This window comes from Cherax quadricarinatus, chromosome 5, assembly GCF_038502225.1.
Source record: "Cherax quadricarinatus isolate ZL_2023a chromosome 5, ASM3850222v1, whole genome shotgun sequence".
NCBI classification, from domain to species: domain Eukaryota; kingdom Metazoa; phylum Arthropoda; class Malacostraca; order Decapoda; family Parastacidae; genus Cherax; species Cherax quadricarinatus.
Genome location: NC_091296.1, coordinates 28,078,469 through 28,103,320, shown reverse-complemented (window position 1 = coordinate 28,103,320; position 24,852 = coordinate 28,078,469). Strand labels below are relative to the sequence as shown.

General features: G+C 37.6%; 1 protein-coding gene across 5 annotated transcripts in view; it reads right to left on the bottom strand.

The window, feature by feature from the left end:
- Vps15 (vacuolar protein sorting 15) overlaps window positions 1–24,852 on the bottom strand; it is a 164,744-nt gene that overhangs the window by 65,795 nt on the left and 74,097 nt on the right. For all 5 annotated transcript variants that reach the window (XM_053771055.2, XM_053771056.2, XM_053771054.2 and 2 more), the window contains exons 13-17: window positions 16,306–16,493; window positions 13,961–14,109; window positions 6,034–6,186; window positions 3,620–3,739; window positions 1,400–1,573 (exon numbers count right to left, since the gene is read on the bottom strand). In XM_053771055.2, the coding sequence (XP_053627030.1) occupies window positions 1,400–1,573; window positions 3,620–3,739; window positions 6,034–6,186; window positions 13,961–14,109; window positions 16,306–16,493 (784 nt within the window). The remainder of the gene's footprint in view (window positions 1–1,399; window positions 1,574–3,619; window positions 3,740–6,033; window positions 6,187–13,960; window positions 14,110–16,305; window positions 16,494–24,852) is intronic.

Here is a 24,852-nt window from a genome sequence, read left to right as displayed (position 1 = left end):
CCAGCCTGGCAATGGGCAGGCAAAGAACATGCAGAAAATTCATCCATTGTAAAACAAGCAGTGGAAAGGGGGCACATGAACTGAATGTAAGACATGCAATGAACTTTACTGAGACTTAGAGAGGCAAATATGAAATGAGTAAGGCATAACATAATTCAGATGGGTCCTAGGGGCTTCCACAGCAGAAAATGTTTTGCACAAACATTGTCATCATTATAAAATAAAAAATTATTTGTTAGAATATTTTTATTATGTAGTACACCCATATTTGCTAGATTTCAATAAATACTCTCATTCTGTGAATTATAAAAGCACTGAAGACTTAGGTCAAGTGTATAAGATTGTACTGCACTGTATATTAATGGCATACTACACTGTAACTGCAATTACTGTATACAGTACTCAGAATTTACAAATAACCCATATTCTGATACAGAAAATAATGTGCTCACCAAACTTTTTGTCTCCACCATCGTCTTCTCATGGGAAGCCCACTCTCACTAGTGTTAACTAATTTTATTCAAATATACTTCCCAAAATCAAACTGCCAGTCGTGACATGTAGAATACGTATTTAATGTCTGGGAAGAAACACGGGATGATTTTACTACATTCTTTAACTTGACCTACTAATACCATCTATCAAATTCAAAGTAGAATGGAAAAAGTATAACAGATTACTGTACCTTTCTTTAAAGTGCAATCCTATCTAGGTATGTGACTAATTTTTTAAAGGAATGGTGAGATTTGAACCCGAGGCCTAGTATGTGCTGTATCTGATTAGATCAACTATTGCTATATAAAGTTACAGCTGAGACAACAGATGTCAGGACCTGGGACAACACTGACAATCTTCCTGAAGACTTCATGGTCAAGTTGCTAGAGGAGAGGATTAGCACATGCAAGGTCTCAAGGCCATATGATGCCCATTCCTTGAAAGAAAAGTTATTTTTTTTAACACACTGTTTCCTACTGACACAGGGTGACCCAAAAACAAACACTTTCACACCATTCACAGTCTTGCCAGAGGTGTACAGATATAATAGTTCAGATGTGCCTCCAAACAACTAATATCCCAAACCCTTCCTTTCAAGTGCAGGCACTGTACAGTATTTCCCATTTCCAGGACTCAAGTCCAGCTAACCAGTTTCCCTGAATTCCATCACAAAATATTAACCTTGCTCATGCTCCACCAGCTCGTCAGGTCCTAAAAACCATTTAACTCCACTCACTCCCATCTAACATGCTCACACATGCCTGCCATATGTCCAAGCCCCTTGCACACAAAAACCTTTACATCCTCCCTCCATCCTTTCCTAGGATGACCCCTACAACTTTTCTGAAGCACTGCAGGGAATGTTTCAACTATAGATGTTCTGCAAATAATAACTGACACTTACATTTCTAGTAGGATGATCCAGGTGAGAGAGATTAGAAGGGAGCTGTGTCAAAGGAACACTTTGCTGCCGAGCTTCCTGAAGCAGTGAAAGCATCTGGCCAACATCTGAGCTTTTGACCAATGCATCATACACTTCCCTTGAGATAGGTGGCCGCAAGTATGACAGAACACACACCTCATGAAATAAAGAAACTTGTTAAACACACTAAAATAAATTCTAATAAAAACTACATTAACAATAATTTTTTTTTTTAAATGTTGGAAAATTTCAAGCACTTAAGAGTCTCTGGCTCTGTATTACACCTCCTTAGTGATCCTCTCAAGACAGATCTCTGAATAATTCTCACTGGAGCAGTGTACAAGCCACTCACAGTGCTTAATCTCATCCCACAATCCTATGACTATGCAGATAACTGTACAGTGGACCCTCGACCAACGATGTCATCGTCTAACGTTAAATCCGACTAGTGATACATTTTAACGCAAAAATTTTGCCTCGACTAACGCTAAAAAACTCGACCAACATGATTCGTTCCGTTCGAGACGCGTCCACTTGTGGCCAGTGTTTACAAGCCAGCCAGCCACCGCGGTCCCATCCAAACATACAATCGGAACATTTCATATTATCACAGCGTTTTCAGTGAATGCACCTGCAAAATAAGTCACCATGGGCCCCAAGAAAGCTTCTAGTGTCAACCCTACAGCAAAAAGGGTGAAAATTACTATGGATATGAAGAAAGAGATCATTGCTAAGGGGTTGGAGGTTAGTGGGGTGGATGTGGAAGAGTTGGTGGAGGACAACAATGATGAACTAACCACTGATGAGCTGCTAGATCATCTTCAACAGCAAGAGGCCAGGCCTGAGGAAACTGCTCTGGAGGAGGGGATAGAGAAATTGAAGAAGTTGCCTACTTCAAAGATTAAGGAAATGTGTGCAATGTGGCTTGAAGTGCAAACCTTTTTTGATGAAAATCACCCTGACACAGCTACCGCAAGCCGTGTTGGCAACCTGTACACTGACAATGTTATGGCCTATTTTAGGAAAGTCTTAAAGGAACAGGAGGTACAGAGCTCTATAGACAGATATGTTGTGCGATAGAGGTCCAGTGACTCTCAAGCTGGTCCTAGTGGCATTAAAAGAAGAAGGGAAGTAACCCCAGAAAAGGGGCTTGACACCTCAAGTCCTAATGGAAGGGGATTCCCCTTCTAAACACTAACACCATCCACACTCTCCCCTCCTCCCATCCCATCAATCATCACCAGATCTTCAATAAAGGTAAGTGTCATGTAACTGTACATGTCTTCTTCAGTTTGTGTGTATTAAAATTAATATTTCAAGTGGTAAAAATTTTTTTTTTCAGTACTTTGGGGTGTCAGGAATGGATTAATTTTATTTCCATTATTTCTTATGGGGAAAATTAACTCGACTAACGATAATTTCGACTAACAATGAGCTCTCAGGAACGGATTAATATCGTTGGTCGAGGATCCACTGTACTTTAACATTTATTTATGCAAGCGAGGCAATGCCAATTGATCTCAAGATATATTAATCACCAGCTTACAGCTATATCAACCTGCTCAACAGCAAAGGCTGTAAAACTCTGTATAAGGCAGAAGTGCACTCACACCTTGAATATGCACCACTTTCTTGAACTGTCTGCTACCTGTCTCATCTATGACTTCTGGAGAGACTAGAGAACCATTCAAGATGGCTTATCTCTCTCCTGGACTCAGAATGGATGTGGGTAGCCTTACTGTTATGTACAAGGCCAATGTTGTCAAAGTAACACACTTGGCTTCATTTTGAAAACCATGAAAAAACAGCTTTTATACTACAAGACAGGCAACAAGCAGTAGTCACACTCTGGCTATACCCTTCTCAAAGACATCACTTCATTTGCAATCATTCATTCCTCGAATGACTCAATTCTGAAATATGTATTAACAGTATACAAACATTACTGAATTAAAGCCAAATGACCAAATGAAATCTCTGACCCACAGCTGGCTACAACTTCATCCTTTTCCCTATTTTTATATTTTATATTGATAATGATTTTATAAAAAGATAATGTTAGGGAATGCTTTTAAATGAGCTAATGTAGGTACCAGCTACTAGCATGTAAATAAAGGTGGAAAACCTTTACTTAACATTTTTAACACATTTGCATGAAAACGGTATTCAACACAACCTCTATCTCTAGTAAAATGTACTCACCTCTCGGTGTAACTGAAGTAGAGGTTTCACGAGGAATGGCTGTACCCTGGCCACAACTGCTGTTTGTACATCCACTAGGGGCAGCAGCCTGGCTACAACACTCACCAGTCCTACAACAGCCTGCAATTTGCAAATAGGACTTTATATGCAAAACGACATGAAAATGAGGCATAAAATACATTAAAATATATCAATACTGTACTTTATGCAAAAGGACATGAAAATAAAAATGATAAAATGAATACAGTGGACCCCCGGTTAACGATATTTTTTCACTCCAGAAGTATGTTCAGGTGCCAGTACTGACCGAATCTGTTCCCATAAGAAATATTGTGAAGTAGATTAGTCCATTTCAGACCCCCAAACATACATGTACAAACGCACTTACATAAATACACTTACATAATTGGTCGCATTCGGAGGTAATCGTTATGCGGGGGTCCACTGTACTCTATATTATACATATAGTATATTTAGAGGAGAGTACATTTTTAAGTAGATCAGCCATTTACCAACCAAGAAAGGCTGATTCAAAGAAGAAAACTCATTCACTGTCATGTGTCCCTAGCTATTCTCCACTTACGGCAAAAATATCATGGTTCAATGATGACCCGCCAAAGCACAACTTTCCCAGCCAGGTTGTGGAAGAAAGGTGGGGGCAGGATATGGATGTAAACAGTGCCCACAAACAGTCAAGCTGAAAACTGCAACATACAGTAGGGCCCCACTTTACAGCGTTCCACTAACACAGCAATTTAAAATTGCATATATGACCAAAACTAACCTGCCGTATGAGTGGGGCCCTACTGTACATCAATGACTATCAATGTTTTGTCATTTCCTTTTGTGCATACAGCCTATAGGCATTGTTACTAAGGATAATCACATGTCAAGCAGCTAACATACGTATACTAGAAGTGATTTCCCCTTATTTCTTGCACACAGTTACCTCGATGGAGCTGGAGAAAACTGCATTTTCTCGCTCTCTTAACCCCCAGTTTGGACTTCCCTGTTTGACAGTTAATATTTTGCTTATCAGTGATCATAGTGGGAACTGCAATCTTAGTATGGAAGAGAAGGTTTCTGTTTTGGCCCTAGCAAGATGATATAACTGTGAAATAGCCAGCTGAGTTGTGATTAATTCAAGACTGTCTCTAATAGTATGTTTTCAGGCATTAAGGAACTAAAGCTAATGGTGGAATGACCCAACACAGGGTCACCAACAAGCGGTCATTCCACCATTAGCTTTAAGTTTCAAGTTCATTGTTTCATTTCTCCTTTTAATAATACTTTTTTTGTGTAAAACTAAGTAAATGAGAAAATGTTGATGATTTCTTTCGTGGGCAATATATTAAACAGGGTTTGAGTGTGGACATCTAGAAGTGAGTGATAGCTAAATGGTTCATCCAGTTTGGTTTTGCAGTTGATAATAAATCTGAATAATGTAGTTAAACTGTGTAAGTTTGTGATTTCAAGAGTAGTATATGAACACAATGATAAAGTATATGAACAAGCTGATAAAATATATGAACACACTGATAATGTGAACACACTGATAAAGTATAAGAACACGACAAGGCACAATGGTACCTCAAATTTCAGCCTTAATTCGTTCCAGAAGGCTGTTCAAGTGCCATTACCAAACGAATTTGTTCCCATAAGGAATAATGTAAATTAGATTAGTCTGTTTCAGACCCCCAAAAATACACTTACAAAAGCACTTACAAAAATACACTTACATAATTGTTCGAGTTGGGAGCTGTTCGAAATTCGAGGTACCACTGTATATGAAAATGCTGATAATGCATGTGAAAATGTTGATAAAGTACACAAATGTTACATTTTTGGTCAATTACATGGACTCGCAAGACCACAACGATAATTGAATCTCTAAATATATTTTTATTTAGTATTTTTACATGCAAGACAGATGAGCATCATTTGCTAAGGTGCTGCACTCTGGTAGGAAACAATTAATGTTGTAAAAGTAAATCACCTGCATAGTAAATAAAGTATTGTTTTATCATTATTTGTGCTCTGTTAGAACTGGGTATTTTTATTATTACCTATAGAATTTCCTAAAAAAAATTATTTAAAAACTATACAATTAGCAAGTAAGACTAAAGAAAATAACATGTTAACAATCTGTTACTAGCTTATCAAGTGTAAGATCAGAGGAACTTCATGTTTTGTGAGAGGCCTATAAAATACTCTTATATTTTCTCTTCTGATTTTTCTTCTCTACTACAATGAAACTCTTGACAAACACATTTAAACTTGCTTAGCTAATATTTACCTACATTCAGAATAATCCCTAATTCCTTTGACTACTAGGAATGTTGAAACAGCAGTATTATATTAAGATTCTCAGTGCTCTTCTCCCTCCCATAAAGTTTAGTGTAAGATGAACTTACTTGTCGTATCCAAAGGTTAGGGTGTATGAGAAGTGGTGCTGTATGGGCTAAGAGGTCACACTGCAGATGGGTGGGAAAGAGACCCAGCTCTGTCAGTGATGTCATGGCTTCTATGGCTGCTACAACCACAGATTCCTCTGCATCACTGAGCCCCTGTAAAATGCATGGGTCCTATACGTACCTTATCCCAAATATGGCATAATAGCTGTGAAACTTCCTAAAATTATATGTTAAAGAAAGTTCCTTATATAGCATATATGTTGATATTGTTCAGATTTGCAATGCTGCATGCATTGATGTATCCAAATTATAGTATATGAATAAGCTACAATACAGAAATTGGAGAGATTTTTTAAAATAACTGGACAGACATTACTGAGTCTGATTTTCTTGTTTCATTGGCATCATTTCCTTTGATAATTTGTTTACAAATGTGAAACTACTGGTACTTTCAAGTGCCAACAACAGTGGCTCTAACTAGCACTAATGGTAACTTTCAAAAGTGTTTACATTCAACTTACCAGTAAATAATTATATGACATATCAGTTAGTCATCTAAAATCATACACACCCAAAAATCTACTGTTTTATCTACTAATACACAGTATAGCAAACTGCTGTCATTATGCACCATATCTCATAAACTAATTTATCCTTATTTCCTTAAAATAACCACAGTATTACCAATTATCAAACCTATTTCCCTATATAATTTGATAAAAGACCCCCGTTAATATTTATTCCTAGTACTCCAAACTTACCTGCTATGCCATCTACAACAGTCTATCCAACTTCTGTATTTAGGTCTAAACACAGCACTTATTCTTCTATTTGAATATTGTGCAAATTCCTTGAAGGACATAAAACTTTGGAACTGTTATGCTAAGCACTGTAAATAGTTTAAGAGGACGAGATGCCTTTAACCTCTTATTTCCAAGAAACTAAAATCCAGTTTGTCATCAGCCAAGCTATGGAAAGGTTCATGCTAATCCTACAGGCATCACAACTAAAATAAACGTAACTTTAAAAGCTATTTTGTATATCAAAATGTGATCACATGAAAGTGACTGACCGGGGCTACCCTTAGTTTAGATTAAGATGGATCTCTCTGTCTTGGCACTAATTTAACCTAGTATATGTATATGTATATAGTATAGTATATGTACATGTTTGAGGTAGTAGGTTGGTAGACAGCAACCACCCAGGGGGGTACTACCGTCCTGCCAAGCGAGTGTGAAACGAAAGCCTGTAATTGTTTTACATGATGGTAGGATTGCTGGTGTCTTTTGTCTGTCTCATAAATATGCAAGATTACAGGTACGTCTTGCTACTTCTACTTACACTTAGGTCACACTACACATACATGTTTATTTATACACACTCATCTGAGTTTTCTTTGATTTTATCTTAATAGTTCTTGGTCTTATTACTTTTCCTTTTATATCCATGGGGAAGTGGAATAAGAATCTTTCCTGCGTAAGCCAGGCATGTTGTAAAAGTCAACTAAAATGCCGGGAACAATGGGCTAGTAACCCCTTTTCCTGTTATAATTACTAAAAAGAATAATAAGAAAATTGTCAAAGTGGGAAGTCTGAATGTGCGTGGATGTTGTGCGAATGATAAGAAAGAGATGATTGTGGATGTTATGAATGAGAAGAAGCTGGATGTCCTGGCTTTAAGTGAAACAAAGCTGAAGGGGGTGGGAGAGTTTCAGTGGAGAGGAATAAATGGGATTAGGTCAGGGGTTTCAAATAGAGTTAGAGCTAAAGAAGGAGTAGCAATAATGTTGAAGGATAAGTTATGGCAGGAAAAGAGGGACTATAAATGTATTAATTCAAGGATTATGTGGAGTAAAATAAAGGTTGGATGTGAAAAGTGGGTTATAGTAAGCATATATGCACCTGGAGAAGAGAGAAGTGTAGAGGAGAGAGAGAGATTTTGGGAAATGTTGAGTGGGGAGTTTTGAACCAAGTGTGAGAGTAATGGTGGTTGGGGATTTCAATGCTAAAGTGGGCAAAAATGTTGTGGAGGGAGTAGTAGGTAAATTTGGGGTGCCAGGGGTAAATAAAAATAGGGAGCCTTTAATTGAGCTATGTGTAGAGAGAGGTTTGGTAATTAGTAATACATATTTTATGAAGAAGAGGATAAATAAATATACAAGGTATGATATAGCACATAATGAAAGTAGTTTGTTAGATTATGTATTGGTGGATAAAAAGTTGATGGGTAGGCACCAGGATGTACACGTTTATAGAGGGGCAACTGATATATCGGATCATTATTTGGTTGTAGCTCAAGTTAGAGTAAGAGGTAGATGGGAAAAGAGGAAAATGGCAACAACAAGCAAGAGGGAGGTGAAAGTGTATAAACTAAGGGAGGAGGAAATTCGGGTGAGATATAAGCAACTATTGGCAGAGAGGTGGGGTGGTGCAAGAATGAGTAGTGGGGGGGTTGAAGAGGGTTGGAATAGTTTTAAAAATGCAGTATTAGAATGTGGGGCAGAAGTTTGTGGTTATAGAAGCGTGGGTGCAGGAGGAAAGAGGAGTAATTGGTGGAATGAAGAAGTAAAGGGTGTGATAAAATAGAAAAAGTTAGCTTATGAGAGGTTTTTACAAAGCAGAAGTATTATAAGAAGAGTAGAGTATATGGAGAGTAAAAGAAAGGTGAAGAGAGTGGTGAGAGAGTGCAAAAGGAGAGCAGATGATAGAGTGGGAGAGGCACTGTCAAGAAATTTTAATGAAAATAAGAAAAAAATTTGGAGTGAGTTAAACAAGTTAAGAAAGCCTAGAGAATGAATGGATTTGTCAGTTAAAAACAGAGTAGGGGAGTTAGTAGATGGGGAGATGGAGATTTTGGATAGATGGCGAGAATATTTTGAGGAACTTTTAAATGTCGACGAAGAAAGGGAAACTGTAATTTGATGCACTGGCCAGGGAGGTATACCACTTTTAGGAGTGAAGAAGAACAGGATGTGAGTGTAGGGGAGGTGTGTGAGGCATTACGTAGAATGAAAGGGGATAAAGCAGCGGGAACTGACAGGATCATGACAGAAATGTTAAAAGCAGGGGAGGATATAGTGTTGGAGTGGTTGGTATTTTTGTTTAATAAATGTATGAAAGGGGAAGGTACCTAGGGATTGGCAGAGAGTATGTATATTCCCTTTATATAAAGGGAAGGGGGACAAAAGAGATTGTAAAAATTATAGAGGAATTAGTTTACTGAGTATACCAGGTAAAGTGTATGGTAGGGTTATAATTGAATGAATTAGAGGTAAGACAGAATGTAGGATTGTGGATGAGCAAGGAGGTTTCAGAGTGGGTAGGGGATATGTAGATCAAGTGTTTACATTGAAGCATATATGTGAACAGTATTTAAATAAAGGTAGGGAAGTTTTTATTGCATTTATGGATTTAGAAAAGGCATATGATAGAGTGGATAGGGGAGCAATGTGACAGATGTTGCAAGTATATGGAATAGGTGGTAAGTTACTAAATGCTGTAAAGAGTTTTTATGGGGATAGTGAGGCTCAGGTTAGGGTTTGTAGAAGAGAGGGAGACTACTTTCCAGTAAAAGTAGGTCTTAGACAGGTTGTGTCATGTCACCATGGTTGTTTAATACATTTATAGATGGGGTTGTAAAAGAAGTAAATGCTAGGGTGTTCAGGAGAGGGGTGGGATTAAATTATGGGGAATTAAATACAAAATGGGAATTGACACAGTTGCTTTTTGCTGATGATACTGTGCTTATGGGAGATTCTAAAGAAAAACTGCCAAGGTTAGTGGATGAGTTTGGGAGTGTGTGTAAAGGTAGAAAGTTGAAAGTGAACATAGAAAAGAGTAAGGTGATGAGGGTATCAAATGATTTAGATAAAGAAAAATTGGATATCAAATTGGGGAGGAGGAGTGTGGAAGAACTGAATGTTTTCAGATACTTGGGAGTTGACGTGTCGTCGGATGGATTTATGAAGGATAAAGATAATCACAGAATTGATGAGGGAAAAAAGTGAGTGATGCGTTGAGGTATATGTGGAGACAAAAAACGTTATCTATGGAGGCAAAGAAGGGAATGTATGAAAGTATAGTAATACCAACACTCTTATATGGGTGTGAAGCTTGGGTTGTGAATGCAGCAGCAAGGAGGCAGTTGGAGGCAGTGGAGATGTCCTGTCTAAGGGCACATGTGTGGTGTAAATATTATGCAAAAAATTCGGAGTGTGGAAATTAGGAGAAGGTGTGGGATTAATAAAAGTATTAGTCAGAGGGCTGAAGAGGGGTTGTTGAGATGGTTTGGTCATTTAGAGAGAATGAATCAAAGTAGAATGACATGGAGAGTGTATAAATCTGTAGGGGAAGGAAGGCGGGGTAGGGGTCGTCCTCGAAAAGGTTGGAAAGAAGGGGTAAGGGAGGTTGTGTGGGTGAGGGGCTTGGACTTCCAGCAGGCGTGCATGAGCGTGTTCGATAGGAATGAATGGAGACAAATGGTATTTGGGACCTGATGATCTGTTGGAGTGTGAGCAGGGTAATATTTAGTGAAGGGATTCAGGGAAACCGGTTATTTTTATATGGCCGGACTTGAGTCCTGGAAATGGGAAGTACAATACCTGCACTCTAAAGGAGGGGTTCCGGAGATTAGCAGTTTGGAGGGATATGTCGTGTATCTTTATACGTACATGCTTAACTGTTGTGTTCTGAGCACCTCTGTAAAAACAGTGATTATGTGTGAGTGAGGTGAAAGTGTTGAATGATGATGAAAGTATTTTCTTTTGGGGGATTTTCTTTCTTTTTGGGTCACCCTGCCTCGGTGGGAGATGGCTGACTTGTTAAAAAAAAAAAAAATATGTAAGAGAAGAAAGTTGAAAGTGAACAATGATAGGAGTATCAAACGAGTTAGGTAAAGAAAAATTGGATATCACATAGGAGGGAGGGAATATGGAAGACGTGAATGTGTTCAGATACTTGGGAGTAGACTTGTCAGCAGATGGATTTATAAAGGATGAAGTGAATGTAAGATTGCTGCCTAGTATGGGCCAACAGGACTGCTGCAGTGTTCCTCCTTTCTTATGTTCTTTTTTCTGTCTTATAAACATGCAAGACTTCAGGTATGTCTTGCTACTTCTGCTTACACTTAGGTCATGCTACACATGCATGTACAAGCATATACGTATATACACAAATAACCCGCACATAGAAGAGAGGGGCTTACGACAATGTTTCACACAAACGAGAAGGAGAGAGGGAGGAGGAGGAGGAGGAGGCAGCGGAGGAGGCGGCGGAGGAGGCGGCGGAGGTGGCGGAGGTGGCGGAGGAGGTGGTGGAGGAGGTGGCGGAGGAGGTGGCAGAGGAGGTGGCGGAGGAGGTGGCAGAGGAGGTGGCGGAGGAGGTGGCAGAGGAGGTGGCGGAGGAGGTGGCGGAGGAGGCGGCGGAGGCGGCGGAGGAGGCGGCGGAGGAGGCGGCAGAGGAGGCGGTGGAGGAGGCGGCGGAGGAGGCGGCGGCGGAGGAGGCGGCGGCGGCGGCGGTGGTGGTGGTAGAAGGTAGTAGTAGTGGGGAAGGTAATAAGGAGGAGGAGGAGGAGGAGGAGCCAGTCAAATACTAAGAAAGAGGAGCACTGCAAAAGGGAGCTAGGTGTCGACAGAGGGTAAGAGCAAGAACACAGAGGGGGAAAAAAATAAATAATGAAGGAACAAATACACAAGGCAGAAGAAAGACAATTCAAAGGAGTAAAATTAAAGAGGAAAGGAGAAGAGGGATTTTTTCTTTAGAATCTCCCATAAGCACAGTATCATCAGCAAAAAGCAACTGTGTCAATTCCCATTTTGTATTTAATTCCCCATAATTTAATCCCACCCCTCTCCTGAACACCCTAGCATTTACTTCTTTTACAACCCCATCTATAAATATATTAAACAACCATGGTGACATTACACATCCCTGTCTAAGACCTACTTTTACTGGAAAGTAGTCTCCCTCTCTTCTACACACCGTAACCTGAGCCTCGCTATCCTCATAAAAACTCTTTACAGCATTTAGTAACTTACCACCTATTCCATATACTTGCAACATCTGTCACATTGCTCCCCTATCCACTCTATCATATGCCTTTTCTAAATCCATAAATGCAATAAAAACTTCCCTACCTTTATCTAAATACTGTTCACATATATGCTTCAATGTAAACACTTGATCTACATATCCCCTACCCACTCTAAAACCTCCCTGCTCATCCACAATCCTACATTCTGTCTTACCTCTAATTCTTTCAATTATAACCCTACCGTACACTTTTCCTGGTTTACTCAGTAAACTTATTCCCCGATAATATTTACAATCTTTTTTGTCCCCCTTCCCTTTATATAAAGGGACTATACATGCTCTCTGCCAATCCCTCGGTACCTTCCCCTCTTTCATACATTTATTAAACAAAAATACCAACCACTCCAACACTATATCCCCCCCTGCTTTTAACATTTCTGTCATGATCCCGTCAGTTCCAGCTGCTTTACCCCCTTTCATTCTACGTAATGCCTCACACACCTCCCCTACGCTCACATCCTGTTCTTCTTCACTCCTAAAAGATGGTATACATCCCTGGCCAGTGCATGAAATTACCGCTTCCCTTTCTTCGTTGACATTTAAAAGTTCCTCAAGTAAGTAGAAGTAGCAAGACGTACCTGAAATCTTGCATGTTTATGAGATAGAAAAAAAGGACACCAGCAATCCTACCATCATGTAAAACAATTACAGGCTTTCGTTTTACACTCACTTGGCAGGACGGTAGTACCTCCCTGGGCGGTTGCTGTCTGCCAACCTACTACCTAGTATTTACTTCTTTTACAACCCCATCTATAAATACAGTATGTTAAACAACCATGGTGACATTACACATCCCTGTCTAAGACTTACTTTTACTGAGAAGCAATCTCCCTCTCTCCTACACACATTAACCTGATCCTCACTATCCTCATAAAAACTCTTTACAGCATTTAGTGACTTACTACCTACTCCATACACTTGTAACATCTGCCACATTGCTCCCCTATCCACTCTTATCATCTGCCTTTTCTAAATCCACAAATGCAATGAAACCTTCCCTACCTTTATCTAAATACTGTTCACATATATGCCTCAATGTAAAAACTTGATCTACACATCCCTTAGCCATTCTAAAGTCTCCTTGGTCATCTGTAATCCTACTCTCCGTCTTACCTCTAATTCTTTCAATAATAACCCTACCATACACTTTACCTGGTATATTCATTAAACTTATTTTTACAATCTCTTTTGTCCCCCTTCCCTCTATATAAAGGAATTATACACGCACTCTGCCAATCCCTAGGTACTTTCCCCTCATTCATACATTTATTCAACAAAAAATACCAACTACTCCAACACTATATCTCCCACTGCTTTTAACATTTCTGTCATGATCCCATCAATTCTAGCTGCTTTATCCCCTTTCATTCTATGTAATGCCTCGTGCACCTCCCCCACACTCACATCCTGCTCTTCTTCAGTCTTGAAAGATGTTATACCTCCCTGGCCAGTGCATGAAATTACTACCTCTCTTCATCGACATTTAAAAAGTTCCTCAAAATATTCCTACCATCTACCCAATATCTCCACTCCCCATCTACTAACTCCCCTACACAAATAACCCGCACATAAAAGAGAGTGTGACTTTGTCAATGGTCCAAGTCAGACCGAAACGTCGTCGTTAGCTTCTCTCTTTTATGTGCGGGTTATTTGTGTATCGTTCCAGTCACGGTATTGTGCCTTTTTGTTATTTACTAACTCCCCTACTCTGTTTTTAACTGACAAATCAATTCATTTCCTAGGCTTTCTTAACTTGTTTATTTCATTCCAAAATTTTTTCTTACTCTCAGTAAAATTTCTTGACAGTGCTTCTCCCACTCTATCATTATAAAACATACCTGCAGTAAAAGAGGCTTGAGAATATCAGCACAATGACACCCTATGTAAGCTGCTACACCCACAATACTATTGAAAAATGACAGTCGCAGGTGACGATCATGCTTGTCATTCAGAAATGTTATCATGTGAGACAGCAACACATCATTTGCTGTAAAAAATAAGTGTAAACAGTTTAGAAATGTATGGTATCTTTAAAAATTAATTGAGCATACCTTAAACTATAAGATATCTATTTATTAAGAATTGTTCAAACCCATGATGAATGTACTTACTGTTACAGTGCAGGATTTACCAGACTTAAAAGTATCCAAATTAAAAACACTGGTAATATAATTAAAATTTTTATTAACAAGCTATCATCACTGAGGCAGAGTAACCCAAAATAAAAGATCACACACATTCACTGTCATTAACTCAATTGTTTTCATGCCAGAAGCACTAAACCTGCATGGGTCATAATAGTACAAAACTTTTAACCCTTTGAGGGTCGACAGGCCCTCTCCAAGACTCGTTCTCAGGGTCGGCCAAATTTAAAAAAAACAAATTTCTTATGAAAAGATAGAGATTATTTTCCCGATCATATTGACACCAAAAGTATGAAATTTGATGGAAAACTTACGGAATTATACTCTCGCGAAGTTAGCGGTCTCGACAATGTTTACGCATCGGCAATTTTGCCCACTTTGAGCCCTATTTTCGGCCAATTCCAGTGCACGAGTCGACAAAAATCATAACTATTTCTCTAGAACTTTATTTTTTCTATTGAATGAGTACAAGAAACCACCCATTTACTGATTTCAACTATCCATTACAGTGGTCAGAATTTAGCAATTTTGCCAATTTCACACAAATTTCAAAAGATGCCAATTTCTAAATAGGGTCCAGAATAAACAAGAAAGACATTCCTGGCACTAAAATAACATTTCCTCTGTTCGTTAGTCACATCCCCAGGCCCCTCTTATATTTCTTTGGCTTTCCACTTTCAATTTTTATTCTTACAAAAAATAGAAGATTTACTGTTATGCAGACTGCTGCATTAGTGTAGAAATGGTATAAATGATATCAGTGCACTTGTGAAAGAATATTAGACTCACCAGTTGACGTGTATTGGACGCTTGGCATGATTTGTTTACTTTTGAACTTTGGTAAAAATTGAACATTTCTGCTACTTTGAGCTCAATTTCAAGGTATTTTTCATTGTAAAACCAGTCAAAATCATCTCAATTTCTGTAATATATCTTCCATTCTATAAAATGAAACCAAGAAAAACTAGAATACAACAATAAATACCATACGAAAATACAGTGCAAAGTCGCTGTTTTAATCCAAAAACACGGTCAAAGTTTTTTTTTCTCATTATGCACTGTGTGCTGCAGGATTTTTTTTATACTGCGTACACTGACCACATAGACCCATTCTTTCATATGTATGCCTACCAGCTTTCTCCCACTAGATCTGAGGGCGCTAGAATTTAGGCGTATTAGTACGTCAAAAACCCTGGGACGTAAGCTGTACTAGTACGGCCGAAACCCTCAAAGGGTTAAGCAAGGTCCATAAGAGCAATATTTTTATAATGAGCACTAAGTATTATTTGAAAATATCTGAAGTGAGCACATGAGTCATTATGGTAGAGGCAGGAGTAGTGGTAGTAACGTGTAGCAAACATTGCCCATACATGTTTAATTAACAGTTAGAAGGTTGTACAGCTTCATTTATAGTGTTAATTCAAGTGAATTAAAACAAAAGCTCCCAAAATTTATCAATAATAATAATAATAATAATAAAAACCCCTTCTCCTGTATACTTTACTAAAGTTAAAAAGAGAAACATTTGTTTTTCTTTTTGGGCCACCCTGCTTCGGTGGGATATGGCCAGTTTGTTGAAAGAATAATAATAATAATAATAATAATAATAATAATAATAATAATAATAATAATAATATTATTATTATTATTATTATTAATATATAACTGATAAATTTTGGGGGCTTTTGTTTTAATTCACTTGAATACACTGTATTTGATATAACTTGATCAAGAATTACTTACACTATATCAACTGTAAACTTTCTTCTTTTCTTCTTTCAACGTACCAGCCGTATCCCACTGAGGTGGGGTGGCCCAAAAGAAAAAACTGAAGTTTCTCCTTTTAAATTTAGTAATATATACAGGAGAAGGGGTTACTAGCCCCTTGCTCCCGGCATTTTAGTCGCCTCTTACGACACGCATGGCTTACAGAGGAAGAATTCTGTTAACATTTAACTAAATAATTAAATACACATTGCTGAAGGAATCCTGGAATAAGAAAACCATGACATAAAAACTAATCTCACAATAAAATTTACCATTTTGTTTGCCAAAAAACACACAAAGTTTGGTGACGGTCTTCTCCATCAGAGTGCGTTTCACCACATTTGAAGGATCTGAGAACATAGTTGCCACCTTCTGCTGAATAACTTCCTGCAGTGTCGCTAATTCAGTCTCATAGCTGTAGGAGGTCATCATACCCTGAAGTTGACTGTACTCGAGAAACCTACAAGAAAAAATTCTGTTCTAATTTACACATTCTTTACTAAAATACTCAAATTAAGTGATATAATTCAAGCATTTAGTGTGCCATTCTAGGATGTTAACCCTTAAACTGTCTAAACGTAGATCTACATTCACTTGTCTGGCACTCCGAATATTTTGAAAAATAAAAAAATCGTTTTTCTTATAAAATGAAGAGCACATTTTTCTACATGTCATAGGATTAAAAAAAATTTAGGGTCAGTACTTACCGAGATATAAGACCGTGAAGTTGGCTCTGGATGCTCACCTGTCAGCAACATCGACTCCTGCTGCTTGCAGAAGTGTTGCTGATATACCTTTTTCCTTGTTTTTATTTTAATTAATATATTTTTTATGTTCTAAAAATTACAATTTATAATAGTTCTGGTAAGTTCATAGCCAATCTTTGTTCTGACACTAATATTAGGTACTGAAATTGTACTCAAATAGTCACAATCATATTGACAAGTGAACAGTTACACCTGCTTGGGTTATTTATTATTGTCTAGAAATATGAACAAAGTATTTATAGGTACCAGAAATGTTTTAGATATCCTGGCATATATAGAAATATAAACACATATGCAGTATAATGTGATTCTTTATTGCCAATGTTTCGCCCATAAAGTGGCCTTTTTCAAGTCACAAACAGATCTGTTTGTGACTTGAAAAAGCCCACTGTGTGGGCAAAATGTTGTCAATAAAAGATCACATTATACTGCATATGTGTTTACATTCCCATTGTGTCGGTATTTTATATCATTTATTTCCATCCTGGCATATACCTTGAAGCATGTTATGAAAGGCATCCCTATACACTACTATTGACAGCCTAGTGACATCTGATAAATCCCCACTGCTCCAGCTAACACTCACTGTATTTGTTATCACTGTTACATACAAACATGTCTTGTCTCTCTATCTATTTATCTGTCTCTGTCTGCCTGCCTGCCTGACTGTCTGTCTGTCTGTCTGTCTGTCTCTGCTTATCTGTCTTTCTGTCTGCCTGGGGTAAATGTGTATCGCACTCCTTGAAGTATCGTGTTATGACATCTGTTACCAGCTCGGTGACATTTGATAAATGGGTGATCGGGGGGAACCCTGGCTTTGTTTTCACTTATACACACAAACATGTTTCTGTCTGTCTGCCTGTCTCTGTCTGTCTGCCTATCTATCTATCTGTCTGTCTATCTTTGCCTGAAATTTTTGGATTATCCTAGGTAATTTACACTATGTATAATAACTGTACTTATGTGTACATGTGAGACATAGATATAGATAGACAGAGATATAGATAGATAGAGATATAGATAGGCAGATATATAGAGATATAGACAGAGAATATAGACAGAGATATAGACAGAGAGACAGCCAGAGACAGCCAAAGCAAGCCAGCAGGCCAGCCTGCAGAATACATAAGAACATAAGAAAGAAGGAACACTGCACTAGGCCTACTAGCCCATGCAAGGCAAGTACATTCCCCCCTGGCTTAGACCAATGACCCACCTAGTCAGGTCACATCCATTGAAGGAAGGAGCATGACATCAGACCTAGTAGCACAAGCTAGTCAGGTCCAACTCACATGCACCCACACTCACTCATGTATTTATCTAACCTATTTTTACTTACCTCTTAAAATGGGAGTGTTAATGCGACATGGCATCAGTGAATCCCTGGTGTTTGCCACGCTATTTGCTCTAGCTGGCGCTCAATTGAACTGGTGCTCCCACAAGGTACTAAGTGTGCCCAGATTTTTTTAATAGTGTGCACAGTGAGTGCACAGACCCATTATTTCATGTCTAGGCGACTCAAGCCTATTGTGCCAAATTTGAACGAATGAAAAATAAAACGTTGATCTATGTTTGGAGCGCTATGCGTGCAAACATAGATCTACGTTTGGACAGTTTAACCCTTTGAGGGTCGACAAGCCCTCTCCAAGACTTGTTCTCAGGGTTGGCCAAATTTAAAAAAAAAAAAAATTATGAAAAGATAATCTTTTCCCGATCATATTGACACCAAAAGTATGAAATTTGATGGAAAACTTATGGAATTATGCTCTCGCGAAGTTAGCGGTCTCGACAATGTTTACCCATCGGCGATTTTGCCCACTTTGAGCCCTATTTTCGGCCAATTCCAGTGTATGAGTCGACAAAAATCATAACTATTTCTCTAGAACTTTATTTTTTCTATTGAATGAGTACAAGAAACCACCCATTTACTGATTTCAACTATCCATTACAGTGGTCAGAATTTAGCAATTTTGCCAATTTCACACAAATTTCAAAAGATGCCAATTTCTAAATAGGGCGCAGAATAAACAAGAAAGACATTCCTGGCACTAAAGTAACATTTCCTCTGTTCGGTAGTCACATCCCCAGGCCCCTCTTATATTTCTTTGGCTTTCCACTTTCAATTTTTATTCTTACAAAAAAAAAAAGATTTACTGTTATGCAGACTGCTGCATTAGTGTAGAAATGGTATAAATAATATCAGTGCACTTGTGAAAGAATATTAGACTCACCAGTTGACATGTATTGGACGCTTGGCATGATTTGTCTACTTTTGAACTTTGGTAAAAATCGAACATTTCTGCTACTTTGAGCTCAATTTCAAGGTACTTTTCATTGTAAAACCAGTCAAAATCATCTCAATTTCTGTAATATGTCTTCCATTTTATAAAATGAGACCAAGAAAACTAGAATACAACAATAAATACCATACGAAAATACAGTGCAAAGTCACTGTTTTATTCCAAAAACATGGTCAAAGTTTTCATTTTCTCATTATGCACTGTGTGCTGCAGGATTTTTTTTATACTGCACACACTGACCACATAGACCCATTCTTTCATATGTATGCCTACCAGCTTTCTCTCACTAGATTTGAGGGCGCTAGAATTTAGGCGTACTAGTATGTCAAAAACCCTGGGTCGTAAGCCGTACTAGTACAGCTGAAACCCTCAAAGGGTTAAGGGTTAAAGAAAAAAATTATAATTTGTACTATCTGTGACTAAATAATATTTTTTAAGCTTTTATGTACAAAACTGCAGGCCTCCATCAAGCCATAAGAACAAGAAATATATAAATAGCAAGAACGCTCGAACAGCATGTCAACAACAGTTAGAATCTTGCATGACTAACTTACTCAAGAATCCACAAAAATACAAGAGAAAAAAGCCGCACAACAACACACTAATGAAAATGAAGAGCCTTGGGGGTTAACAGAAGATCTTTAGACCACATCAGAAACACAATTCATTTATGGAAACACTAAATAAGCTGGTGGAGTGTGTCTACAAACACCATCGAGCATCATCACTCAGAGAATTCCAACATAAAATCAACAGAGAATAACATAAATAATTTTTTTTTTTTTTTTCAACAAGTCGGCCGTCTCCCACCGAGGCAGGGTGACCCAAAAAAAAAAAGAAAGAAAATCCCCAAAAAGAAAACACTTTCATCATCATTCAACACTTTCACCACACTCACACATTATCACTGCTTTTGCAGAGGTGCTCAGAATACAACAGTTTAGAAGCATATACGTATAGAGATACACAACATATCCCTCCAAACTGCCAATATCAATATATCAAAGCAGCTAACAGAACAGGTAGACCTGTGACAGTTGCCAAATAAACTATCAAATCTATATATCTGGAGTTTATCTGGAGAGAGTTCCGGGGGTCAACGCCCCCGCGGCCCGGTCTGTGACGAGGCCTCCTTAGGTCAGTGTCCCAGGATGCGACCCACACCAGTCGACTAACACCCAGGTACCCATTTTACTGATGGGGAACATAGACAACAGGTGGAAAGAAACACGTCCAATGTTTCTACTCTGGCTGGGAATCGAACCCAGGCCCTCACCGTGTGAAGCGAGAGCGTTAACCACCAGGCCACCAGAATATATGTGCAGACTTTCAGCATACAAAAGATCTTATCAAGGCAGGTGTAACAATAACACACACAGTATGTTAATGAATCCCTAACAAAAGCACACCACCCACAACTAAAACCAATACTCTTGAAAGATTACACTAATTTTATCTTCTCGAGTTCTGATCCCATTACCTTAACCCTTAAACTGTCCAAACGTAGATCTACGTTCACGTGCGTAGCGCTCCAACCTTGATTTTTCTCCATTTGAAAGCATGTAAAAAAAATGCAGATCTATGTTCGGAGACCCCCGCACATGGACATAGAGCTACGTTTGGACAGTTTAGGGGTTAAAGAATACGGTAAATGATACATTACAAATACATTTATACTTGGGTGACAGCCTACACACTTTCACTTAATACAGAAAAGACCTAACATTGTACATAATGCAAAACAACCACTGTGAAAGGATAGTGAAATTCCAAGAGCTTTCATGACTTCTCACATTATCAAGGAACTATAAAGACATTACATCAAAGGAAGGCATATAAAGAGTCGAGACCACACCTCACCATCACATCCCACAACAAAGCAACACTTGACACACGACGACACCCAACTCATAAGAAAGGAGGAACACTGCAGCAGGCCCGCTGGCCCAACTAGACAGGTCCTTCACGACATCCCACTAACAAAATATTTGTCCAACCCAAGTACTCTACCCAAGAATTAAGATTTATTATTTGTCCAATGTATTATTAAATTCTTCCCAAATTTTATTAATTATAAATGAATTTAATTTATATAAACCAAAGGAAATATTCATATTATTTTCAAAACTGCTTTTTATAAAACAAGATTCAATTACATTCCTGTCGACAATGGACTTGCTTGATACAACTTTCTCAATTTTTGGTCTAAGTTTTGCAACTTCAAAAAAAAAAAAAAAACTTAATAATATTGAAATTGGAAAAGCCTTTTGTAACATTGAAAAATCTTCTGATTTATCTACTGATGAAATTAATATTAACAAGGGAATGGTATATAGCTCTATGTTTAAACAAAATATTCCCAATTGCCCTCAAAGATTCTTTAAGTCTTATGATACACTTATTAATAATAAAAAGTTGCACCTTACTAAAGCAGATAAAATAAATGCATTAGTAAATATGAAAGAACATGATTACCATGATAAAATGAATGATCTCTTAGATGATACTGAAACCTATTCTAAATTTAGAAAGAATCCCTTAGAAACCATTAACAGCAATTTCAATAAAACAATAAAACTTCTACTGAAAGGCAACGATGAATTAATCAAAGTATTTACTTCTACTAATCCATCTTTACCCTACATGTATGGATTAACCCTTTGACTGTCGCAGGCTCCTTTCTGAAACTGTCATTCTATGTCGATAAATTTTTGGAAAAAAAAAAAAAAAAAAAATTTTTCTTATGAAATGATAGAGAATCTTTTCCCGATGGTAAGGACACCAAAAGTATTAAATTTGGTAGAAAACTCACGGAATTACACTCCTGCAAAGTTAGTCTCGGCGACATACATGCAAAGGCAATTTCGCCGAATTTGAGCCCTGTTTTTGGCCAATTCCATTGTTCCAGTTGACCAAACTCATAGCTATTTATTTAGAACTCCATTTTTTCTATCTGTTGAGTACAAGAAACCGCCCATTTACCGACTTGAACTACTCAATAAGTGTCAGAAATTGGCAATTTGGCCAATTTTGCGCAAATTAAAAAAGATGCCAATTTCATAATAGGGTCCAGAATAAACAATGTAGACATTCTTGGCACTAAAATAACATATCCTCTGTTCATTAGTCACGTTTCTAGGCCCCTCTTATATTACTATTACTTTCCATTTTGATTTTTTATTCATACAAAAAGAATACTAAATTTACTGTCATGTAGACTACTGCATTATTGTAAAAATGGTATAAATAATATCAGTACACTAGTGAAAGAATATTAGACTCCACAGTTGAAGTGTATTGGACGTGTGGCGTGATTTGCTTCCTCCTGAACATTGGTAAAAATCGAACATTTCCGCTACTTTGAGCTAAATTTCAAGGTTGTTTTCATCATGAAAGTAATCAAAATCATCTCTATTTCTGTAGTATGTTTTCCATTTTATCACGTGAGACCATGAAAACGAGAATACATCGATAAATACTATACGAAAATACACCTTAAATTCGGTGTTTTAATTAAAAAAAAATGAGTCATTTTTTTTTCTCATTACGCACTGCGTGCTGCAGGATTTTTTTTATGTGGTGCACAATGACCACACAGACCCATTCTCTCACATGTGGGCCTACCAGCTTTCTCCCGCTTGATTTGAAGCTGCTAGAATTTTTTTTTTATTATTAGCACACTGGCCGATTCCCACCAAGGCAGGGTGGCCCGAAAATGAAAAACATTCACCATCATTTACTCCATCACTGTCTTGCCAGAAAGGTGCTTTACACTAGTTTTTAAACTGCAACATTAACACCCCTCCTTCAGAGTGCAGGCACTGTACTTCCCATCTCCAGGACTCAAATCCGGCCTGCTGGTTTCCCTGAATCCCTTCATAAATGTTACTTTGCTCACACTCCAACAGCACATCAACATTTAACAGTCAAAGGGTTAATAAAAACACACAAACCAGGTAATCCAGTCAGACCAATTATTAGCCTTACTGTTGGACAATTTTTTAACTTTAATGTTAAAAAAACATTGATTTAGTTGATAAATTAAGCTCCTTGACTGACTTATATTATTTTAACGTGGTTAATTTTGATATTACTTCCTTGTTTACAAAAGTACCAGTTGATGATTTATTAAGTTTCTTATCTGAAGAACGTGTTAATTACGATTTACTGTTGCCAGTTCCTACTATCATTAAACTTTGCATTGTTAATGCAAAATTTGTATTTAATGATAAGTTTTATACTCAGAAGTTTGGTATGGCAATGGGAAATCCTCTTTCACCTGTTCTTAGTAACCTATACATGAAATTTTTTGAAACAAGATTGCTTAACACAATCCTCCCTAACAGAGTTAAATGGTTCAGATCTTTTCTTCTTTCAACAATCTGGCCATATCCCATCGAAGCAAGGTGGCCCCAAAAGAAAAACAAAAGTTTCTCTTTTTAACTTTAGTAATGTATACAGGAGAAAGGGTTACCAGCCCCTTGCTCCCGGCATTTTAGTCGCCTCTTACGACACGCATGGCTTACGGAGGAAGAATTCTGTTCCACTTCCCCATGGAGAAAATGGTTCAGATATGTTGATGATATTTTGTGTCTTATGCCTAAGAATATAGATATAAACCATTTCCTTGTTAAATTAAATAGCTTAGCCTATTCTATAAACTTTACTGTGGAATTTGAGGAAAATAACTCATTGCCTTTTCTTGATGTTTAAATTACTAAGGGTAATAATGAATTCAAATTTAAAATTTACAGAAAACCTACAAATAACTGTTCCTATCTACACTATTATTTTTCATATCAAGATACAGTTAAACTGTCTATTTTCTCATCAATGTTTTTGAGAGCTTTGCCTATTTGTAGTGCAGAGTTCATACATGAAGAAATATCCAAAATTTATGAAATACCTAATGATTTGAAATACCCAAGAAATGTAATTGATAAATCTTTTAACCCTTTCATGGTCGAGATGCCCTCTCCTAAACTTGTTCTCAGGGTTGAAAATTTTTCGGAAAAAAAAAAAAATTCTTGTGAAATGAGAGAATCTTTTCCCTATTATAATGACACCAAAAGTATGAAATTTGATGGAAAACTTACAGAATTATGCTCTCGCAAAGTTAGTGGTCTAGACGATGTTTACGCATCGGCGATTTCGCCCACTTTGAGCCCCATTTTTGGCCAATTCCAGTGTACTAGTCGACAAAATTCATATATATTTTGCTAGAACTCCATTTTTTCTATCAAACGAGTACAACAAACCACGCATTTACTGATTTCAACTATCCAATAAAGTGGTCAGAAATTGGCAATTTTGCTAATTTCACACAAATTTCAAAAGATGCCAATTTCCAAATAGGGTCCAGAATAAACACAGACGGACATTCCTGGCACTAAAATAACACTTTCTCTGTTCATCAGTCACGTCCCCAGGCCCCTCTTACATCTCTTTTGCTTTTCACTTGGAATTTTTATTCTCACAAAAAATAGAAGAATTACTGTTATGCAGACTACTGTATTAGTGTAGAAATGGTGTAAATAATATCAGCGCACTTGTGAAAGAATATCAGACTCACCAGTTGACATGTATTGGACGCTTGGCATGATTTGTTTACTTTTGAACTTTGGTAAAAATCAAACATTTCTGCTACTTTGGGCTCAATTTCAAGGTACTTTTCATTATGAAACCAATCAATATCATCTCAATTTCTGTAGTATGTCTTCCATTCTATAAAATGAGACCAGGAAAACTAAAA